The 18,558-nt window shown below is 36.6% G+C and overlaps 1 protein-coding gene across 4 annotated transcripts in view; it reads right to left on the bottom strand.

Moving 5' to 3' along the window:
* The window catches only part of DMXL2 (Dmx like 2), a 157,326-nt gene that overhangs the window by 100,616 nt on the left and 38,152 nt on the right, over nt 1-18,558 (bottom strand). For all 4 annotated transcript variants that reach the window (XM_041743964.1, XM_041743966.1, XM_041743965.1 and 1 more), the window contains exons 4-6: nt 17,724-17,802; nt 16,794-16,929; nt 16,085-16,151 (exon numbers count right to left, since the gene is read on the bottom strand). In XM_041743964.1, the coding sequence (XP_041599898.1) occupies nt 16,085-16,151; nt 16,794-16,929; nt 17,724-17,802 (282 nt within the window). The remainder of the gene's footprint in view (nt 1-16,084; nt 16,152-16,793; nt 16,930-17,723; nt 17,803-18,558) is intronic.

Genomic DNA, 18,558 nt, shown 5'->3' with positions numbered 1-18,558 from the left:
ACCTCAGGATATACTACAAAGGTTAATTAATCAAACCAATATGGTATTGAGACAAAAACAGATATATAGAAAAAAGGAAAAGAATGGGGAGCTTAGAAGTAAACCCATACTTATATGGTCAAATTAACCTATGACAAAGGAGGCAAGAATATACAATGGAAAAAAAGACCATCTTTTCAATAAACACTGTTAGAAAAATTGGATAGCTACATGCAAAAAATAAAACCGAACTGCCTTCTTGCATCATACACAAAAATAAACTCAAAATGGATTAAAGAGTTAAATGTGAGACCTGAAAATATAAAACTTTTGGAAGAAAACAGGCAGCAATTTCTTTGACATCAGTCATAGAAACCTTTTCTAGACCTGTCTCCTGAGGCAAGGGAAACAAAAGCAAAAATTAAACTATTGGGACTATGCCAAAATAAAAAGCTTTTGCACAGTGAATGAAACCATCAACAAACAAAAAAGGCAACCTACTGAATGATACACGCAAATGACAGATCTGATAAGGGGTTAATGTCCAAAACATATAAAGAACTTATAAAACTCCAAACATAAAAAAAAATAATCCAATTTAAAAATGGGCAGAGGAAGTGCACATTTTTCAAAGTAAGACATACAGATGGCCAACAGACATATGGAAAAAAAAACGTTCATCACTAATCATCAGGAAATGTAAATCAAAACCACAATGAGATATCACTTTACACCTGTCAAAATGGCTAAAATCAAAAACACAAAAAATAACAAGTGTTGGTGAGGATGTGGAGAAAAAGGAACTCTCATGCACTGTTGGTGGGAATGCAAATAGGTACAGCCACTGTGGATAACAGTATGCAGATTCCTGAAAAAACTTAAATATAGAATCACCACATAATCCAGTAATCCCACTGATGGGCATTTACCCAAGAAAAAATACTAATTTGAAAAGATAAATGCACCCCCTATATTTACCACAAGATTATTTAGAATTGTCAAGATACAGAAGGAACCTAAAAGTCCGTCAATAGATAAGTGGATAAAGAAGATATGGTGAACATGTATACACCCAGAGGAATATTACTCACCATAAAAAAGAGTGAAATATTGACATTTGCAAGAACAGAGATGGACCAAGAGAGTAAAATGCTAAAGGAAATAAGTCAGTTAGAGAAAGACAAATACCACATGATTTCCCTCACATGTGGAATTTAAGAAACAAAACAAAGAAAAGAAAAAAAAAAGAAAAACAAACAGACTTAATACAGAGAACTAGTAGTTGCCAGAGGGGAGGTGGGTGGGGAAATGAGTATAACAGGTAAAAGAAATTACAAGTCTGCTTATTAGGATCAGCATTGAGTAATGCATAGAATTGTTGAATCACTGTATTGTATACCTGAAATCAACATAACTGTGTGCTAATAATACTTCAATTAAAAAAAAAAAAAGAATATAGGGATGCCTGGGTGGCTCAGCAGTTCAGCTTCTGCTCAGGGTGTGATCCTGTGGTCCCAGGATTGAGTCCCACATCGGGCTCCCCGTGGGGAACCTGCTTCTCCCTCTGCCTGTGTCTCTGCCTCTCTCTCTCTCTGCATCTCTCATGAATAAATAAATAAAATCTTTTAAAAAATGAATATATGAGGGAAATCAACTACAAAAGAAGAAGCTACAAAACGAACAACACTTTTTATAAGTAATTTTAACAGTTCATTTGTCTCATTTAGAGGAGAAGGGTGGGCATCTTATAATTTGTATTAATGTACTATTCTGAATTCAATCCAATTACATGGATTTTAGCATATTTTTTAGAAGAATTATATTTCATTTGGTCATGTCCAGATACAGACCTGTTAAAGAGCTAAACTGTACGCTGAGCAAATTCAGTATCTTTAAGTCTGTCTCAGACTTAAAATCAAAATTAGTCTGTAACATATAAATGAATAATGATGTGCTAGTAACTGCTTACATACTACAGAATGGTCACATGACTCATTCACACAAACGTTTAGTGAATGCAGGCAGGCACTATATGAACTGCTGCAGATATAGTTGGAACAAGGGAAGGAAGAGATAGAGACAACAAAATATCTTTCCTAGTTGCACAAAGATTATACTCTAGAAGACAACAGTAAATAAAGATACAAATTATTGTTTTAATACAATTATGATAAGTGCCACAAATGAAAAAGCATACTGTATTTCCTTGGGAGGTTTGACTTTGGGAGGTTTCCTTAAAGAAGTGGTATTTTGGGGCAGCCCGGGTGGCTCAGCGGTTTAGCACCACTTCAGCCCAGGGCCTGATCCTGGGGTGCCAGGATCAAGTCCCACGTCGGGCTCCCTGCATGGAGTCTCCTTCTCCCTCTGCCTGTGTCTCTGCCTCTCTCTCTGTCAATCTCTCTCTCTCTCTCTCATGAATAAATAAATAAAATCTTTAAAAAAAAAAAAAGCGATATTTCAACGGAGAGCTGAAAGATACCATAGATGGCCAAGCAAAGAATAGAGAAGGATGCTTCCCCAGAGAGCACAGAAAAGCCTGAAAGCAATCGAGAATTTGGCACATTCAAGGCTTTAAAAACCAGTAGTATGACAGGTGTTAAGGTGGGAACAAGCTGGAGTACACACTGCTATATCCTACAGCAGAGCCTTACCATGCATGGTAAGGACTATGGTCTTTATCCCAGGAGCAACAGGAGTCATGAAAATCTTATGAGAGTAATACGTTTGGGGGACCCTGGCCTCTGGGAAAACACAGGATTACAGGATGGTTTCAAATGCCTGTAAGGTTCCAGAGGCAAGAAGATGCTAACTTGGCTTAGAGGCAGCGAAGGGGCAGAGAAGTGGGCTGTACCCCTAAAGACCTCAGCCTCCTATGATCTCAAAGATGGCTGGAATCCTATAATTCTAGAAGTGTTTAAGTTTATATTTTAATTTATGCACATACAGGTAGGCCCATGCTTTCGATACACATCTACACTGTCTTCTCCATGTTATAGGTCATTTGACATAATTAACTACTGCTTCTTTCTAGAGTTTTTTCTCTTTCTGATTTCTCTAGTGTCACATTCTCCTGTTTTCCATCTATCTTAGTGGCCACGCCTTCTCAGTGGCCTCTCCCCGTTTTCCTCCACTTATTAGTATTCGAGGATTCTGGGGTTTCATCCTAAACCCCATTCCCTTCTCCAGCATACATTTTCTAGTTAATTTCACCCAGCCCCATAACTTTATAAACACCATCTTTTCCCTAATGAATTCAAACTCGGAATCCATAACTCTGACCTCTCCAGGGAAATCCTGTTTTTTTTTTCTAATTTTTATTTTTATTTATTTATTTTTTGGGGGGGAACTCCTATCTTATTCTATTTCATATCTTAACCAAAATGCATACTCTAATCTAGCCTCTACACTCCAGCATTCTGCTGTAGTTTAACAAGCCCTAATTCTTATCCCAGAGCATTTACACTTGGTATCCTCTTGGCCAAAAATACCCTTTCTTCTAAACTTCATACAGTTGACCCCTTCCAATTATTCAGTTCTCAGTTTAAAGTTACTTCCCCAGAACAGCATTCTCTAAAGATCATCACTCTAACAGACACCAAGTCACACTACTATGTCATCCTGTCTTAATTTTCTGGATAGCATTTATTAATACATGATTTTTTTGTCTTTCCTCACAACAAGTTAAGTTGCATGCACACAGCAACCTTGTCTATCCTCTTCATCATGAGACTGACAACACAGAACAGCTCAGGGCATGTGGTGTTCAAAAAACATTTGCTAAACACATGAAAGTTGTTAATTTCAAGTAAAATTTTCTTCAAAAATGCACTATGAAATAGAGGACAAATTATATATATACATATATATGCATGCACATATGTAAAATTTTACATAAATATGACAGAGTCTATCATGATGTGAATACAACTGTGATAAGATTCTTGTATACTTTGCAAGTATCAATTACTGAAATCCTGAAGTGCATTTTCTTAGATAAATTTTCTAAGATAAAAAGTACATCAGACAATATATACGTCAAAATACATGTTTTAAGGAAAACCTGACTTTATACAATAGTGCCGTAAATTTTTTTTGAAAAGGGGTAGAAGGAAGATATGCTTCAAATGTAGCATAGTATGTGCAACAATGCCCAAGCTGATGTCAGGGAATGACTAACTAGGAATATTATACAGCTGCATTTCAGCTACTAGAGTACCTTTCTGATCACAATGAGTTGGTCCTATATTAAATCATCACGACCTCACCTATGACAGATTCATTAAATCAAAGGAGACTAAGTTTACTAATCATCTGTGTGTATATGGTAACCCATATGAGTAACAAAAAGAACAAATCTGTGGGTAAATCAAGTTTTAGAAGTAATGGGACACTAGTTTTTAAAGATCAAGGCTTTAAAGGTGCCTAGTTTTAGAGATCAAAGACAAAAATTATATTCTTTTTCAAACTATTTTTCCTATTATTTGGATGCTTTCCTTTTATTAACCATGCTTTTCTCTGACATGGAAAATTCTTGTATCTCCATATTCTACCCAGAAATATTAAATATTAGGGCCTTTTTAAATTTGTAGGTGATTTAACTGGCTTATCAAGTTTTTCAGTGTTTGTTTTTAAAATCTAATTTTTTTCCTCTAATTTACTTGTTATTTATTTTCTCCTGTTGTCCTTTGGTTCCTTACTATCTACTCTGCCAAACTGTATAGGTAGCTCTGTTATCTGTGAGGAAGAAGTGGAGAAAGGAGAGGCAGAAAGGAGGAGGAGAAAGTAGGGGAAAGGGAGACAAAAGAGAAAGCCATAATGTCAAGGAACTACTGGCAGCCTCTAGGGCCTGAAAGAGCCCTCCAACCAAGGGCCAGGAAAAGACCAACCCCTCAATTATATGGCTACAAAGAAATAAACTCTCCAACAACCTGAGTGAGCGTGGGAAAAGATTCTGTCCTTGTCATGTCTCTGAGTGAGAACTCAGTCCAGCTGGTGCCTTTACTGCAGCCTTTAAAGTCCCAGACCAGAGCATCTATCCAAGCCACACCTAGACATGTAACCCACAGAAGCTGAGATAGTAGATGTGTGGTTTTAAGCTGCTGTCTATAGTCATTTGTTATGCAATAAGAGCAAACTAAAACAGACACCTAGTGATAAGTACTAGGAATAAAATTAAAACAGGAAAAGCGAATAAAAAGTATAGTGGGAGGTGGGATATAATTTTTAAAAAGGTGCTTTAGGAAGAGCTTCACTGAGACGGTGACATTGAAGACATTCAAGGGAAAAGCCATGGTCTCCGGAAGGACAAGTTTTTGGATGGAGGGAAAAACGGAAAAACAAGTACAAAAGCTGTGTTTTAAAAAAAATCACAATGGGGGGATCCCTGGGTGGCTCAGCAGTTTAGCGCCTGCCTTCTGCCCAGGACATGATCCTGGAGACCCAGGATCGAATCGACCCAGGGTTCGATCCTGGCATGGAGCCTGCTTCTCCCTCTGCCTGTTTCTCTGCCTCTCTCTCTCTCTCTCTCTCTATCATAAATAAACAAAATCTTTAAAAAAAAAATCACAATGGGTGTGTTGCTGAGGTAAGGTTTCCAAGGAGGAGAACAACAGGAGATAAAGTCAAAGACGTGATAGGAATGTGGTAAGCATAGGGCGGCCTGGAAAGCCATCATAAAGACTTGGGTTTTTACTGAATGTAATGGGAAAGCTTTTGACAGTTTTGACCAGAGGAGTGACATTATCTGACAAACATTTTGAAAAGATCACTCTAGCCACTGGTTTGAAAACACACTGTACAGGAACACAGCAAAAGTTGGGAGAACCAATTAAGAATTTAATACAATAATACGTGTAATAAGTGTGGAGGCTTCAAATAGATAATAACAATGGTGGTGGTACAGAAGTGAGCAGACTGTGGATATATTTTGAAGGTAGAAACATCAAGGGAGTACGGGGCAGGGGCAGAGATCAGGAATTCCATTTTAGATACATTTACTTGAAGACATGTATTAATTTTATGTGTGTATGTATGTATGCATACGAGTGTGTATATAGATACATATACATGTGTGTGTGTGTGTGTGTGTGTGTATATATATATATGTATGTATGTATAAAACAATCAGCCTGGAGCTCAGAGGAGAGGTACAGGCAAAAGATACAAATATGAATGCACTTGAAGCCATGAGATAAGATGAGATCACCAAAGGAGTGAGCACGGTCAGAGGAGAGGTCTAAGAAATCAGCCCTGGGGAATGCCAACATTTAAAAGTAGGGGAGAAAAAGTCCTACCAGCCAACTACTGAGGAGCAGCCAGAGTTGAAAAGCAAATAAAGAGTGTCCTGTGTGTCCTGGAAGTAAATTGAAGAAAGTGTTCAAGAGGGAGGAAGTAACCAACTGTGTTAAATCATGCAATTAGGTTAAGAAATAACTAACCACAGGATTCAGTAACAGGAACTCACTAATGACACTTTCAGAAGAGTAGTAGTGAGTATACAAAACAGAAAATGAGGAGAAAAACTGGGAGACAGCAACTATAAGCAACTCTTTGAAGGTGCCATAAGGACAAGGAAATGTGACCTGAGAGAAGGTCAAGAGAGGGTTTTTGGTATTGTGGTTGTTTGTTTCAGAATGGAAATGGACAAGGTTATAGCATGTTTGGTATGCTATGCCATGAACCCGGGCTACCATAACAAATACCATAGACTGGGTGGCTTAAACAAATGTGTTTTCTCATAGTTCTGAGGCCTGGAGGCTGAGATGAGGTTGCAAGCATGGGTAAGTTAATGAGAGCTCTCTTTCTAGCTTGTAGGTGACTACCTTCTTGCTGTGTCTTTACGTTGCAGAAAGAGAACAAGCTCTCTGGTGTCTCTTCTTATAAAAGTACTTACTATTCCTATCATGAGGGCCATGCTCATGCCACCTCATCTAACCTTAAGTACCTTTCAAAAGCTCCATATCCAAATACCATCACAATGGGGGTTAGGGCTTCAAAATATAAATGGGTTGGAGGGCCATGTTCAGCCCATAACATATGCCAATGTGATGGCCTAGTGGAGAAGGGAAAACTCATGGAGAAGAGAGGAGACAACTGAAATAGTGATGTCCCTGAGTAAGCAAGAGTACATGGGATCTAGCAAACAAGTGAAAGAAAGGCCTTCTATAAAAGCACAGACAGTGGGGCACCTGCATAGCTCAGTTGATTAAGCGTTCAACTCTTGATTTAGGCTCAGCTCTTGATCTCAGGGTTGTGAGACTGAGCCCCACATCAAGGCTCCAGGCTGGGCATGGAGCCTGCTTAAGATTCTCTCTCTCCCTCTGCCTCTACACTCCACCTCCCCACTCAAATGCACTCTTAAAAAAAAAAAAAAAAAGCACAGACAGTTCACCCATGGCAACACAAAGGCAGGCCGTACACATAGGCAAAGATATTAGGAAGTAAACAGATACAGGTAGATGGTAGGAACTTCCCAAAATTCTCTTCTGACTGCATTTATTTTCTCAGGCAAGAACCCACAGTAAACAAATGCTGATGCAAATGGACTGCTACAAGGGAATCTGCCAATACTCAATAACACAGAGTTTTGGTTTTAAACAGCTACACATAGACAATGCCTAGAGTCCACATGCAAGGTGAGAAGTCACATCAGAGGCACTTGCATAACCCCAAGAAAACCACTAAGGACTACACCTAAGTGAAAGGATGAAACTGAGGGAGGAAAAAAAACCTCTGAAAAGGGATATGGCAAGGAAAGGTCTATCTACACCCAGACTCTGAGTGGAGGAGGGAGGCTCCACTGGGCATTTATAACCACAAGGCAGGCCTCACAAGACCGAAACTCACACTACCTACATGGCACAGCAACTTCCAAACTGAGAATTTAGATTGAGTTGGATTTGTCCCCCACATACCTGGTAGAAGCTAAAAGAATGCACTCTCAACCAAGGCCCCAGAGAATCCCACAAACACACTTGCAATAAACATTTTCTCAGTGAAAAATGGTGCTTTGCTACCCAACACACCTGGACTAAAACCCTAGGTCTGCCTCCTGATTAGTTCTAACTTCTCCAGAAAGTTCTCAAGCTGCAATTTCCTCTTCTATTGCTCAAGGAGAGTAGTACCTGCCCCACAGGCTTTGTGGAGGCACAGGTACATAACACTCAATCATTAGTAGTTGCTGTCATAATAGTAGTAGTAATTATTCTAATTATAAACTACTTGCAAGTTTTATTTAATAACAAAAAATTAAAATTGTCACTACCATTAAAGTACTCCTGCACCATCTACCCTCACCCCCAACATAACTCAACTCTAACCCATTCTATGGAAAGCTCACAAATCAAAGAATTAGTCACAATAAAAACTGGAAAAATGTATGCTTAGAATAATTATGAAAATAATACATATAAATACTTAAGGAATTAAAGAAATTTGTAAGATAAACTGAAGCTTAGAGGGAAAGTTACAGTGTTAAACACATATACCACAAATTTCTAAAAAAGGCTAAACATCCATCTAAAAAAGTTTAAAAAAAATAGAAGAGCAACTGAACAGAAATTAATAAAACAGAAAAACATACATATAATACACAGGTCTACAAAACCAAGTTAGTTCTTCAAAAAGACTTAAAAAAATTGATAAACTATTAGTGAGATGAATCAAGAAAAAGAGAAGGCACAAATAACAAATATCAAAAATGAAAATGAAATCATCACAGTTTTACAGATATTAGAAAGATAAGATGTTCTGCAAAATTTTATCCCCATAAATTTGAAAATTTAGAGAAAACTGGCAAATTCTAGGTAACTTACCAAAACTGACATAAAAGAAATATATGTATGGAACCAGAAAAGACCCCAAATAGCCAGAGGAATGTTGAAAAAGAAAACCAGAGCTGGAGGCATCACAATGCCTGACTTCAAGCTGTATTACAAAACTGTAGTCATCCAGACAGTACAGTACTGGCATATAAACAGACACACAGATCAATGGAACAGATTAGAGAACCGAGAAATGGACCCTCAACTCTATGGTCAACTCATCTTCAACAAAGCAGGAAAGGATATCCACTGGAAAAAAGACAGTCTCTTCAATAAGTGGCAATGGGAAAATTGGACAACCACGTGCAGAAGAATGAAACTAGACCAATCTCTTACACCATACACAAAGACAAACTCAAAATGGTCGAAAGATCTAAATGTGAGATAGGAATCCATCAAAGTCCTAGAGGAGAACAAAAGCAACAACCTTTTTGACCTTGGCTGCAGCAACTTCTTGCTAGATACATCACCAAAGGCAAAAGCAAAAATGAACTGTTGGGATTTCATTAAGATAAAAAGCCTCTCCACAGCAAAGGAAACAGTCAACAAAACTAAAAGACAACCTACAGAATGGGAGAAGACGTTTGCAAATGACATATCAGATAAAGGGCTAGTATACAAGATCTATAAAGAATTTATCAAACTCAAACATCCAAGAAACAATCAATCCAATCATGAAATGGGCAATAGACATGAACAGACATTTCTCCAAATAAGATCTATACATGGCCAACAAACACATGAAAACATGTTCCACATCACTTGCCATCAGGAAAATACAAATCAAAAGCACAATGATACGATACCACCTCACACCAGTGAGAATAGCTAAAATTAACAAGACAGGAAACAACAAATGTTGGCAAGGGTGTGGAGAAAGGGGAATCTTCTTACAGTGCTGGTGCAGCCACTCTGGAAAACAGTATGGATGTTCCTCAAAAAGTTAAAATAGAGCTACCCTATGACCCAGCAATTGCACTACTAGGTATTTACCCCAAAGATACATAATGAAACAAGACACTGCACCCCAATGTCCATAGCAGCAATGTCCACCACAGCCAAACTGTGGAAGGAGCCACAACGTCCTTTGACAGATGAATGGATAAAGAATATGTGGTATATATATGCAATGGAATATTACTCAGCCATGAGAAAGGATGAATACCTACCATTTGCTTCAACATGAATAGAACTGGAGAGTATTATGGTGTGTGAAATAAGCCAACTGGAGAAAAACAATCATCATATGGTTTCACTCACATGTGGAATATAAGAAATAGTGAAAGGAACTATAAGGAAAAGGAGGGAAACTGAGCAGGGAAAAATTAGAGAGGAAGACAAACCATGAGAGATTCCTAACTCTGGGAAACAAACAAAGGGTTACAAAAAGGAAGGAGAGTAAAGGGATGGAGTGACTGGGTAATGGGCACTAAGGAGAGCACTTGATGGGATGAGCACTGGGTGTTATATTAGATGTTGGCAAACTGAATTTAAATAAAGTATTTTTTTAAAAAAGAAATATAAAATATGAATAGGCCTATGACTATTTAAAAACCAAAATCTAAAAAAATAAAATAAAATAAAAAAAATAAAAAAATAAAAATAAAATAAAAACCAAAATCTGGGCAGCCCGGGTGGCTCAGCAGTTTAACACCGCCTTCAGTCCAGGGCATGATCCCAGAGACCCGGGATCGAGTCCCACGTCAAGCTTCCTCCATGGAGCCTGCTTCTCCTTCTGCCTGTGTCTGTGCCTCTCTCTCTCTCTGTCTCTATGAATAAATAAAAAAAAATCTTAAAAAAATAAAATAAAATAAAAAATAAAAACCAAAATCTACAAAGAAAACTCATGGTCCAGATGGCTTTACCAGCAAATATTTGAGAATAAAACTACATCAATCTTCAATAGTGGTTCATTAATTATAACAAATGTATACAAACATATGTTAAGAATAGAGGGAATTGGGTGTGGGATATATGGAAACTCTCTGTACTACCCTCACAACCTTTCTGTACATCTAAAACTATTCTAACATAAGAAGTTTACTAAAAATTTAAATATCCTACAATTTTAAAAAAAAGACTACACTGATCTTGCATAAACTCTTTCATACAGTAAGTAATAGAAAATTTTCCAATCCATTTTACGAGGCCAGCATGACACTGATATCAAATCTGTCAAGGACATTTAAAAAAAAAGGAAAAATTATTTGCCAAATCTCATTCCAACACATAGCTCTCACAAATCCTAAATAAAACATTAGCAAACCAAATCCAGCAAGGATAATGCATTATAATGAAGTTGGGGTTATTCCAGAAACACAAGGTTTATTTAATATTTGAAAATAAGTCCATCTATTTCCTTATTCAGAGAGTAAAAATGATAACCTCATTAGATTCACGAAAAATATTTCCTAAGATTAAACAACATTTGTCTTTTAAAAAAAAAAAAAAAACCCACAACACCTGGGTGGCTCAGCGGTTGGGCATCTGCCTTTGGCCCAGGGTGTGATCCCAGAGTCCCAGGATCGAGTCCCGTGTCGCATCCTACATGGAGCTTGCTTCTCCCTCTGCCTGTGTCTCTGCCTCTCTCTCTCTCTCTCTGTGTCTTTCATGAATAAATAAACAAAATCTTTAAAAAAAATAAAATTTTAAAAACCCCTCTAGGAACTATAAATAAGGTAATGTACTTTATCTGAGAAAGAACTACAGTAAACATAATTAAAGGCAAAGAGTAAAAGGTATCCTTTTGAAATTGGGGACAAGAAAAAGATACCTACTCTTACTACTTTTATTCAACATTATACTAGAGGTCCTAGACACCGTAATAAAAAAAGGAAAAGATATACAACATTTGGGAGAAAAGATGAAATAAAACTCTCATTATTCACAGATAATATGATTATGCACATACAAAACCAAAGGAATCTACAGAGGGTTTATTAGAATCAGGGACTTTAATAAGACTGCTAGGTTTAAACCAAATATATAAAAATCGACTGCATTTCTATCTACCACTAACAATTATAAAATGAAATTTATGTAATGATGCAATTTATAACACTGGAAATATGAAATATCTAGGAATGAGTCTAATAAATGTTTAGAGCCTCTACAAAAAAATATTTTAACACAATACTGATAAAAATAAAAAGCTCTAAAAAATAAATAAAAAATAAAAAGCTCTAAAATAAATGAAGGGCTATGTTACATTCATGATGGGAATTCAACTGTAAAGATGTCAATTCTGGGGATCCCTGGGTGGCGCAGCGGTTTGGCGCCGGCCTTTGGCCCAGGGCGCGATCCTGGAGACCCGGGATCGAATCCCACGTCGGGCTCCCGGTGCATGGAGCCTGCTTCTCCCTCTGCCTGTGTCTCTGCCTCTCTCTCTCTCTCTCTCTCTCTCTCTGTGACTATCATAAATAAATAAAAATTAAAAAAAAAAAAAAAGATGTCAATTCTCCCCAACTGACCTACTGAGTCAATGAAAAACTAATCAGGGGATCCCTGGGTGGCCCAGCGGTTTCGCGCCTGCCTTGGGCCCAGGGCGTGATCCTGGAGTCCCAGGATCGAGTCCCCGGGCTCCCGGCATGGAGCTTGCTTCTCCCTCTGCCTGTGTCTCTACCTCTCTCTCTCTATGTCTATAATAAATAAATAAAAATAAATCTTTAAAAAAAAAAAAAAGGAAAGAAAAACTAATCAAAATCACAAGAGATCTTTGTTAGTTTTTTTAAAATTATCAGGTTTATCCTAAAATTTACATGAAAATGCAAAAGGCCTTGGTGAGGATTGAAAAAAAAGGGAACCCTCCTGCATTGGTGGTGAAAATGTAAACTAATACAGCCACAGTGGGAAAGAGGGTGGATGTTCTTCAAAAAATTAAAAACGGAAATACCATCTTGTCTGGTAAAAATTCCACTACTGGGTACTTATCCAAACACTATTTTGAAAATACAAAGGGCTAAGAATAGAAAAGATCATCTTAAAGTTGGGAAGATTTGCTGTATCAGATATGAAGATAGAACAATTAGGATAGGTGGCACTGGTATAAGAAAAGACAATGAAAGAAAATGAGAGAAAATAACCCAGAAACATACACACAAACATGGACACTGGATTCTGTGACAAAAGTGGTAACACAGAGCAATGGAGAAAGATGAGGCTTTTCAATAAATTGTGCTGGACAACTGGATATCCACATAGGAAAAAATCCAACTTGACTTCTTCCTCAAACCAGATCTAAAAATTATTCCACATGAATTTTAGTCATAAATGTGGAAGACAAAAAAAAAACAAACAAATGTTCAGATTTAGGCCATAGGTTCTTGTCTGAGATCCCCTAACCCATGGGGCCTGTGGACAGAATTCAAGATATAAAAGGTATTTCTGATAGATCCTATATCCTCTCATGTCTTAGCATTTTAGTGTGCCAAACCTAAGTGACTGTGTCTATATTTTTGCCTGAGGTTTTCTAGGAGTTGTTTTGAGTGCTGAGAATTAATGCCCTGCCCCTAACTAGCTCCAACCAACAACTGATATATATGATGAATATGGGTGAGGAACAAAGACAATGTTGTGAGGAACCAGTTACCTGGAGATCCAAGTCTATTAATTCCTTGCATGATAACACTCCCTTTATGAAGCACCTTCACTTCCCTGCCTCAAAACCAATATATTTCTTGGTGATCATTCCCCATATTAATTATTTATACTCGAATTCTTGTCTCGGGATCTGCTTCTTGAGAAACTGAGACATCTGAGACCCAAAGTTACCATGAACTTGAGTGGTGAAAAACAATTACTTCTCTATTTTCATAACTGCTAACTGGAAATGCTAAATTCCAGTTATGCATATAAGCAACAAACCAAAGCAGTGTTAGTGGCACCCACGACCTTGTCTCCAACAGAAATTACAGATATTTTAATATTACATGACAGCTGCTATAAATATCTCAAAATGTTTTTTACATCCCTTGCTACTTTGAAATTGTGAGTTATTAGTAACTACTGAAATGCATGTGACTGTGGTCTTTCTGCCTATAATATTCTGCATTCTTCCTGTCTATTATGTCACCTGTTGAGCAACTACCTCTGGGCCAACTACTCAGCCACAAAACAGTTAAGTGTTCTACAACTAGAGATCAACTCAAAAAGGATGAATTCTTGGAAAACCCATTCTTGCCTTGTAGTGTAATATAAAAGCTTTAATTTCATATACAACAACTATGTACAATTAAACTTTACCTTGTGATTTTTAAACGTCATTTTTTGTTACTGAAGCATTAACTAAGAAGTACACAAATGATTATCAAAAATTTATTTTTTTATATCTTGATGCTGTATTTCAATAACTTTACGGTATAATTTTTGTAAGTTCAAAACCATGCAAAACTAAACATTATGCTATTTGGGAATTTATACATGTGAAATTATTTTAAAAAACAATGAAATAACTGTAAAATTCAAGATTCTGGTTGTCTGGTGGGGGAGGAAGCAGATGATGCAAGCAAGAAGATAAGGAACCTATCAGTTTTATTGTTCTTTGCCCCAAATTAGATGGTAGGTAAATGTGTATTATACTACATATATATATTTCATATTTCATATATATTCCTTTACACTTATGAAATATTTGGTAACTAAAATGAACATTCATAGAAGAAAAACTTCTTGAAAATTAACATGTGACAGCAGAAAAAAATTACTTCAAAGTGGAAAAATGCTCCAGAATTTAAATTAAAAAATGAAGAAATGAAAAAACTGGAAGAAAAGAGAAAAGGTAAATTAGAAGATCAGTAAAAAATGATCCACCTCTGAGTTAAGGGGAAATTCAGAAAGAAACCAAGAGAACATGAAGAGAAGGAAAAAAAAAAAAAAGAAATAATACAAAGTAATCTCCTGAACTGAAGAGTTTTCAGATTAAACAAACCTACCATATTACCTGAGCACAAAACTCTTTTTTCCTTAGAGGTATACCCTTAAAGTATTTATACATGACTGACTCATCCACGACATCATCTGGAAATCTCAGAACCTTAGGAATAAAGGGAAGGTTTTTAAAACCTACAAACTGGAGATGGGGGGGGCGGGGGGGGCAGAGTGGGAGGGGGGTGCCATCCTAATGGCACTGCCCTTCTCAAATAGCAACCCTGGTGGCTAGAAGGCAACGGAACCAGGACATAAAATGTTATGAGAGAAAATTTTCAAACTAATTCTATGTCCAGTCAAATCAAGCATAAAAGAAGAATAATTGTGTAGGCTTATAACACCTTAAAAAAATTTTGCCCATTCACCCTTCTCAGAAACTTACTTAGAGGGTATCTCCATCAGAACAAGGAAAGAAAATAAATGATGCTAAGAAACAGGGCAAAGAGAATCTCCTAAGGTTGGTAAAAGAAAATTCTGCTATTTTAAGCTTGGAGAGTAACTAAGCCAGAGTAGGGCAGAGAGAACACACATTTTCAGGACCCCCCCCCCCCTAGGTGGGGTTACACGGAGAGGAGATCCAAAGACTGTCAGAGGTTTGCAGATGAATTAAGTATGTAGAAAATGAAGCAAATAGTAAAACAAAGTAACTGGTAACTCCAAAGTAATTGTTCTGTGAAGAGTACTTTACCCAATCTTAATAATGTGAACATTTACCCAAATATCATGAGCTATCTACATACAGCAGGAAGATAGGAGGAAAGGAAGTGAACATGTGTATGTGGTAGAAGTGGAGATGGGGATGGGGGCAAGCAGCTAAAGGGCTCAGATCTCAGCTTCCATAGTAGGAAGGCAAGAGGAGATACATAAAACAAAGGAAAAAAAAGTCAAGAGATAGGAGCATAAGCAAGTTGTTTAGAAACATGAAAAGAAATACCAAAATACGCAATTTGATGTATAACTGCCTCCAGGACACAGAAATTAACAACAGGGTCAAAAAAGTGCTTCTTTTCATTGTGAATCTAGTAGTACTATCTCGCTTTTTAAGTTACTTACATATACTGTTCTTTAAACTTAAAATTAATTTCAAATAAATGTAAATGTTAAAGAAAGGTTAAATAATAACAATAATAATAATAATAATAATAATAATAATAATAATAATAGCCATTTATTTTCCCAAGCACATACTACCTATGGGAAACATGCCAGATTCTTTCACAAATACTATTACTATTCCCTCAGGTCAGTTTTGCAAAGTAGGATTATCCCAATTTCACAGACAAGAAAACTGAAAATGAAAATAAAAAAGGAACACTTTTAAATGTTTTGTTTCTTTTATGTTTTATTTGGTCCTTTACCTTTCCAGCAGTAGCAAAATATTCACCATCAGGGGACCATTCCATCAAATGCACAGATACTGAGGTCCTAAAAAAACCAAAGTTAAACAGTCAGCATTTTAAAAATCTAGAACACTTATATGTAAATGGTCAAAATCTATATATAAATGGTCAAAATAAGATTTTCATAACTAGAGTGTTTTCTAAAAATAAAAAATTTCACCTCCCCCAAAATATAAATTAATTAATAAAACGAATCTGAAGTTTACTTTGGGGGTCCAAAGAATACAATCAACATGCAGAAAAGATATATGCCTATATGTCCTACCAACATCTTAAATATAACATGTTAAAAATTGAGCTCACCATCCCCCCCTGGCTAATCGGTCCCCTTCACATAATCCATATTGTCAATGGTACAGCCATTCTTCCACTAAAGAACGGCTGGCAACTTTCATCACATCTTCCTCTTCCCCACCCATATCTCATCCATTAATGAGTAATTTCCACATGTCAACCTTATCTACTCAAGTCCTGAGGTTATAACTATGCAAATATTTTTGTTTTTAAACAATCAACTGCAACATAGACTGAAGGGTAATATTATAATGGGTTTTGGTTAGAAAAGGTCCACTTCCTAGGCTTCTAAATGTAATAGTACTATCACTGTGGAAAGGGAATATATTTTAGGAAGCTTTTTTAAAAATTAATGAACAATTCAGATACTAACTTGCACTGCCAGATGCACTTCCAATCATTTAAAACTGGAGGAATTTTATTATCAATTTCTTCCTCCTCTTCCAGAATGTCACCTCCTGGAGGAGCCCACAGCTGAATAGAATCAGTTGCTGTCAACAATCTGTTATCTGAAATTTAAAGAAAGTTCTGATGAATAAACAAGAATTATATGGAGAAAGAAATGAATATGTGGGCTTGTCTTTAGGTCTATAAACTATTCTACAAAGAATAAGCGATACTGTCTATGAAAAATAGTTGGGGCATATCCATTTTAAAGTTCTAAGAATCCACTACCCAAGAAAGAGTAGTTCTCAGGAGAGACATGAGAACAAAAAAAGAAAAGATAGTACTGGCAAAGGGCTATTGAATATCACGTAAATCTTAAAAAAAAAAAAAAGTATAACAAAACAAACCCAAAAATTTCTGATATATAAACACAGAATGTTCTCAGGATATACAACTTAACTAAAGATTAATGAAATTTGTTTTTCTATGCGGACCATAAAAATTACCCTCATTAATCATGACTGTAAAAAGAGGCAACAGCCATTATCATTAGAGGCTTCTAATCTTTCAAATTTAAAGACAATTAATTTCCTAAAACACAAATAATAAAATGAGATAGGGGTTTTATGGGCCCTATTTCTGATTTTATTTCAGTAACAGTAAAGTACAGCACACGTTAACTAAGAAAACAAATCATCACTGTTTCTTGGAATAAGACATTCAAAGGCATAGGAAAAAGCACAGAACTAATAGTAAATTAAGCACTGTACAAAGCAGTGCATACCAACACTTATCCACTAGCAAAAAATAAATATACTACTGATCATTTTCTTATTATGAGACTATATCACATTGTAATCATACATTTAAAATCCACATTTACTCTTCATAATCTCTAAATATAATCATTAAATACCTTGAGGGTCCCATGCTAAATTGTACGTCACAGAGCTCAAAAAAAACTGCCCAGTTTTAAGCCACTGACACTTGAGTTGCTGAAACATAGAAAGAAAAAAGAAAAACATAGGTCTTTTAAAGTAATCTCCACAAACACTACCACTGTATAATTTTCTTTGACTTAAGACGTTATGATCTAAAACAAAGATGTAGGGCAGCCAGGGTGGCTCAGCGGTTTAGTGCCGCCTTCAGTCCAGGGTGTGATCCTGGAGACCCAGGATCGAGTCCCACATCGGGCTCCCTGCATGGAGCCTGCTTCTCTCTCTGCCTGTGTCTCTGCCTCTCTCTGTGTGTGTGTCTCTCATGAGTAAATAAACTAAAAAATATATTTAAAAAATAAAAGATGTAAATACTTCACTATTATATTCGAAATATTGTTTCTAAAATAATATCCAATAGTTCCACTTATCATTTATTCTACCATAACAAGCGCGTGCCATACCCAAACAAAGCATATTATCTCAGGCTTCCTTCCATGTCTATAAACACATTCTCATACTTAGGATATGCTGCTTCTCTCTCCTCTACCTGCAAACCACTATGCTTACATCAAGATCCAGCTACATCATCCCTTTTGCGGTGTGGCCTCTTCTGACACCCTGGCAGCACTCAGCACTCTATATTCTACCATTATAACAGTGGTCACACTGGAGAATTATCCATTCATATGTCTGACTCTCCTATTAAATTCTAACTCTGCAGAGCAGTAATTATGCCATAATAAGCTTGTGTCCCGAGTGCTGTAATGGCTGGAACATATGCAGATGCTCAGTAAATGTTTGTGAAAACAAAAT

The sequence above is a fragment of the Vulpes lagopus genome, chromosome 2 (assembly GCF_018345385.1).
Source record: "Vulpes lagopus strain Blue_001 chromosome 2, ASM1834538v1, whole genome shotgun sequence".
Classification (NCBI taxonomy): Eukaryota; Metazoa; Chordata; class Mammalia; order Carnivora; family Canidae; genus Vulpes; species Vulpes lagopus.
The sequence above is the reverse complement of the archived record's forward strand: the minus strand, read 5'-3'. Positions and strand labels throughout refer to the sequence as shown.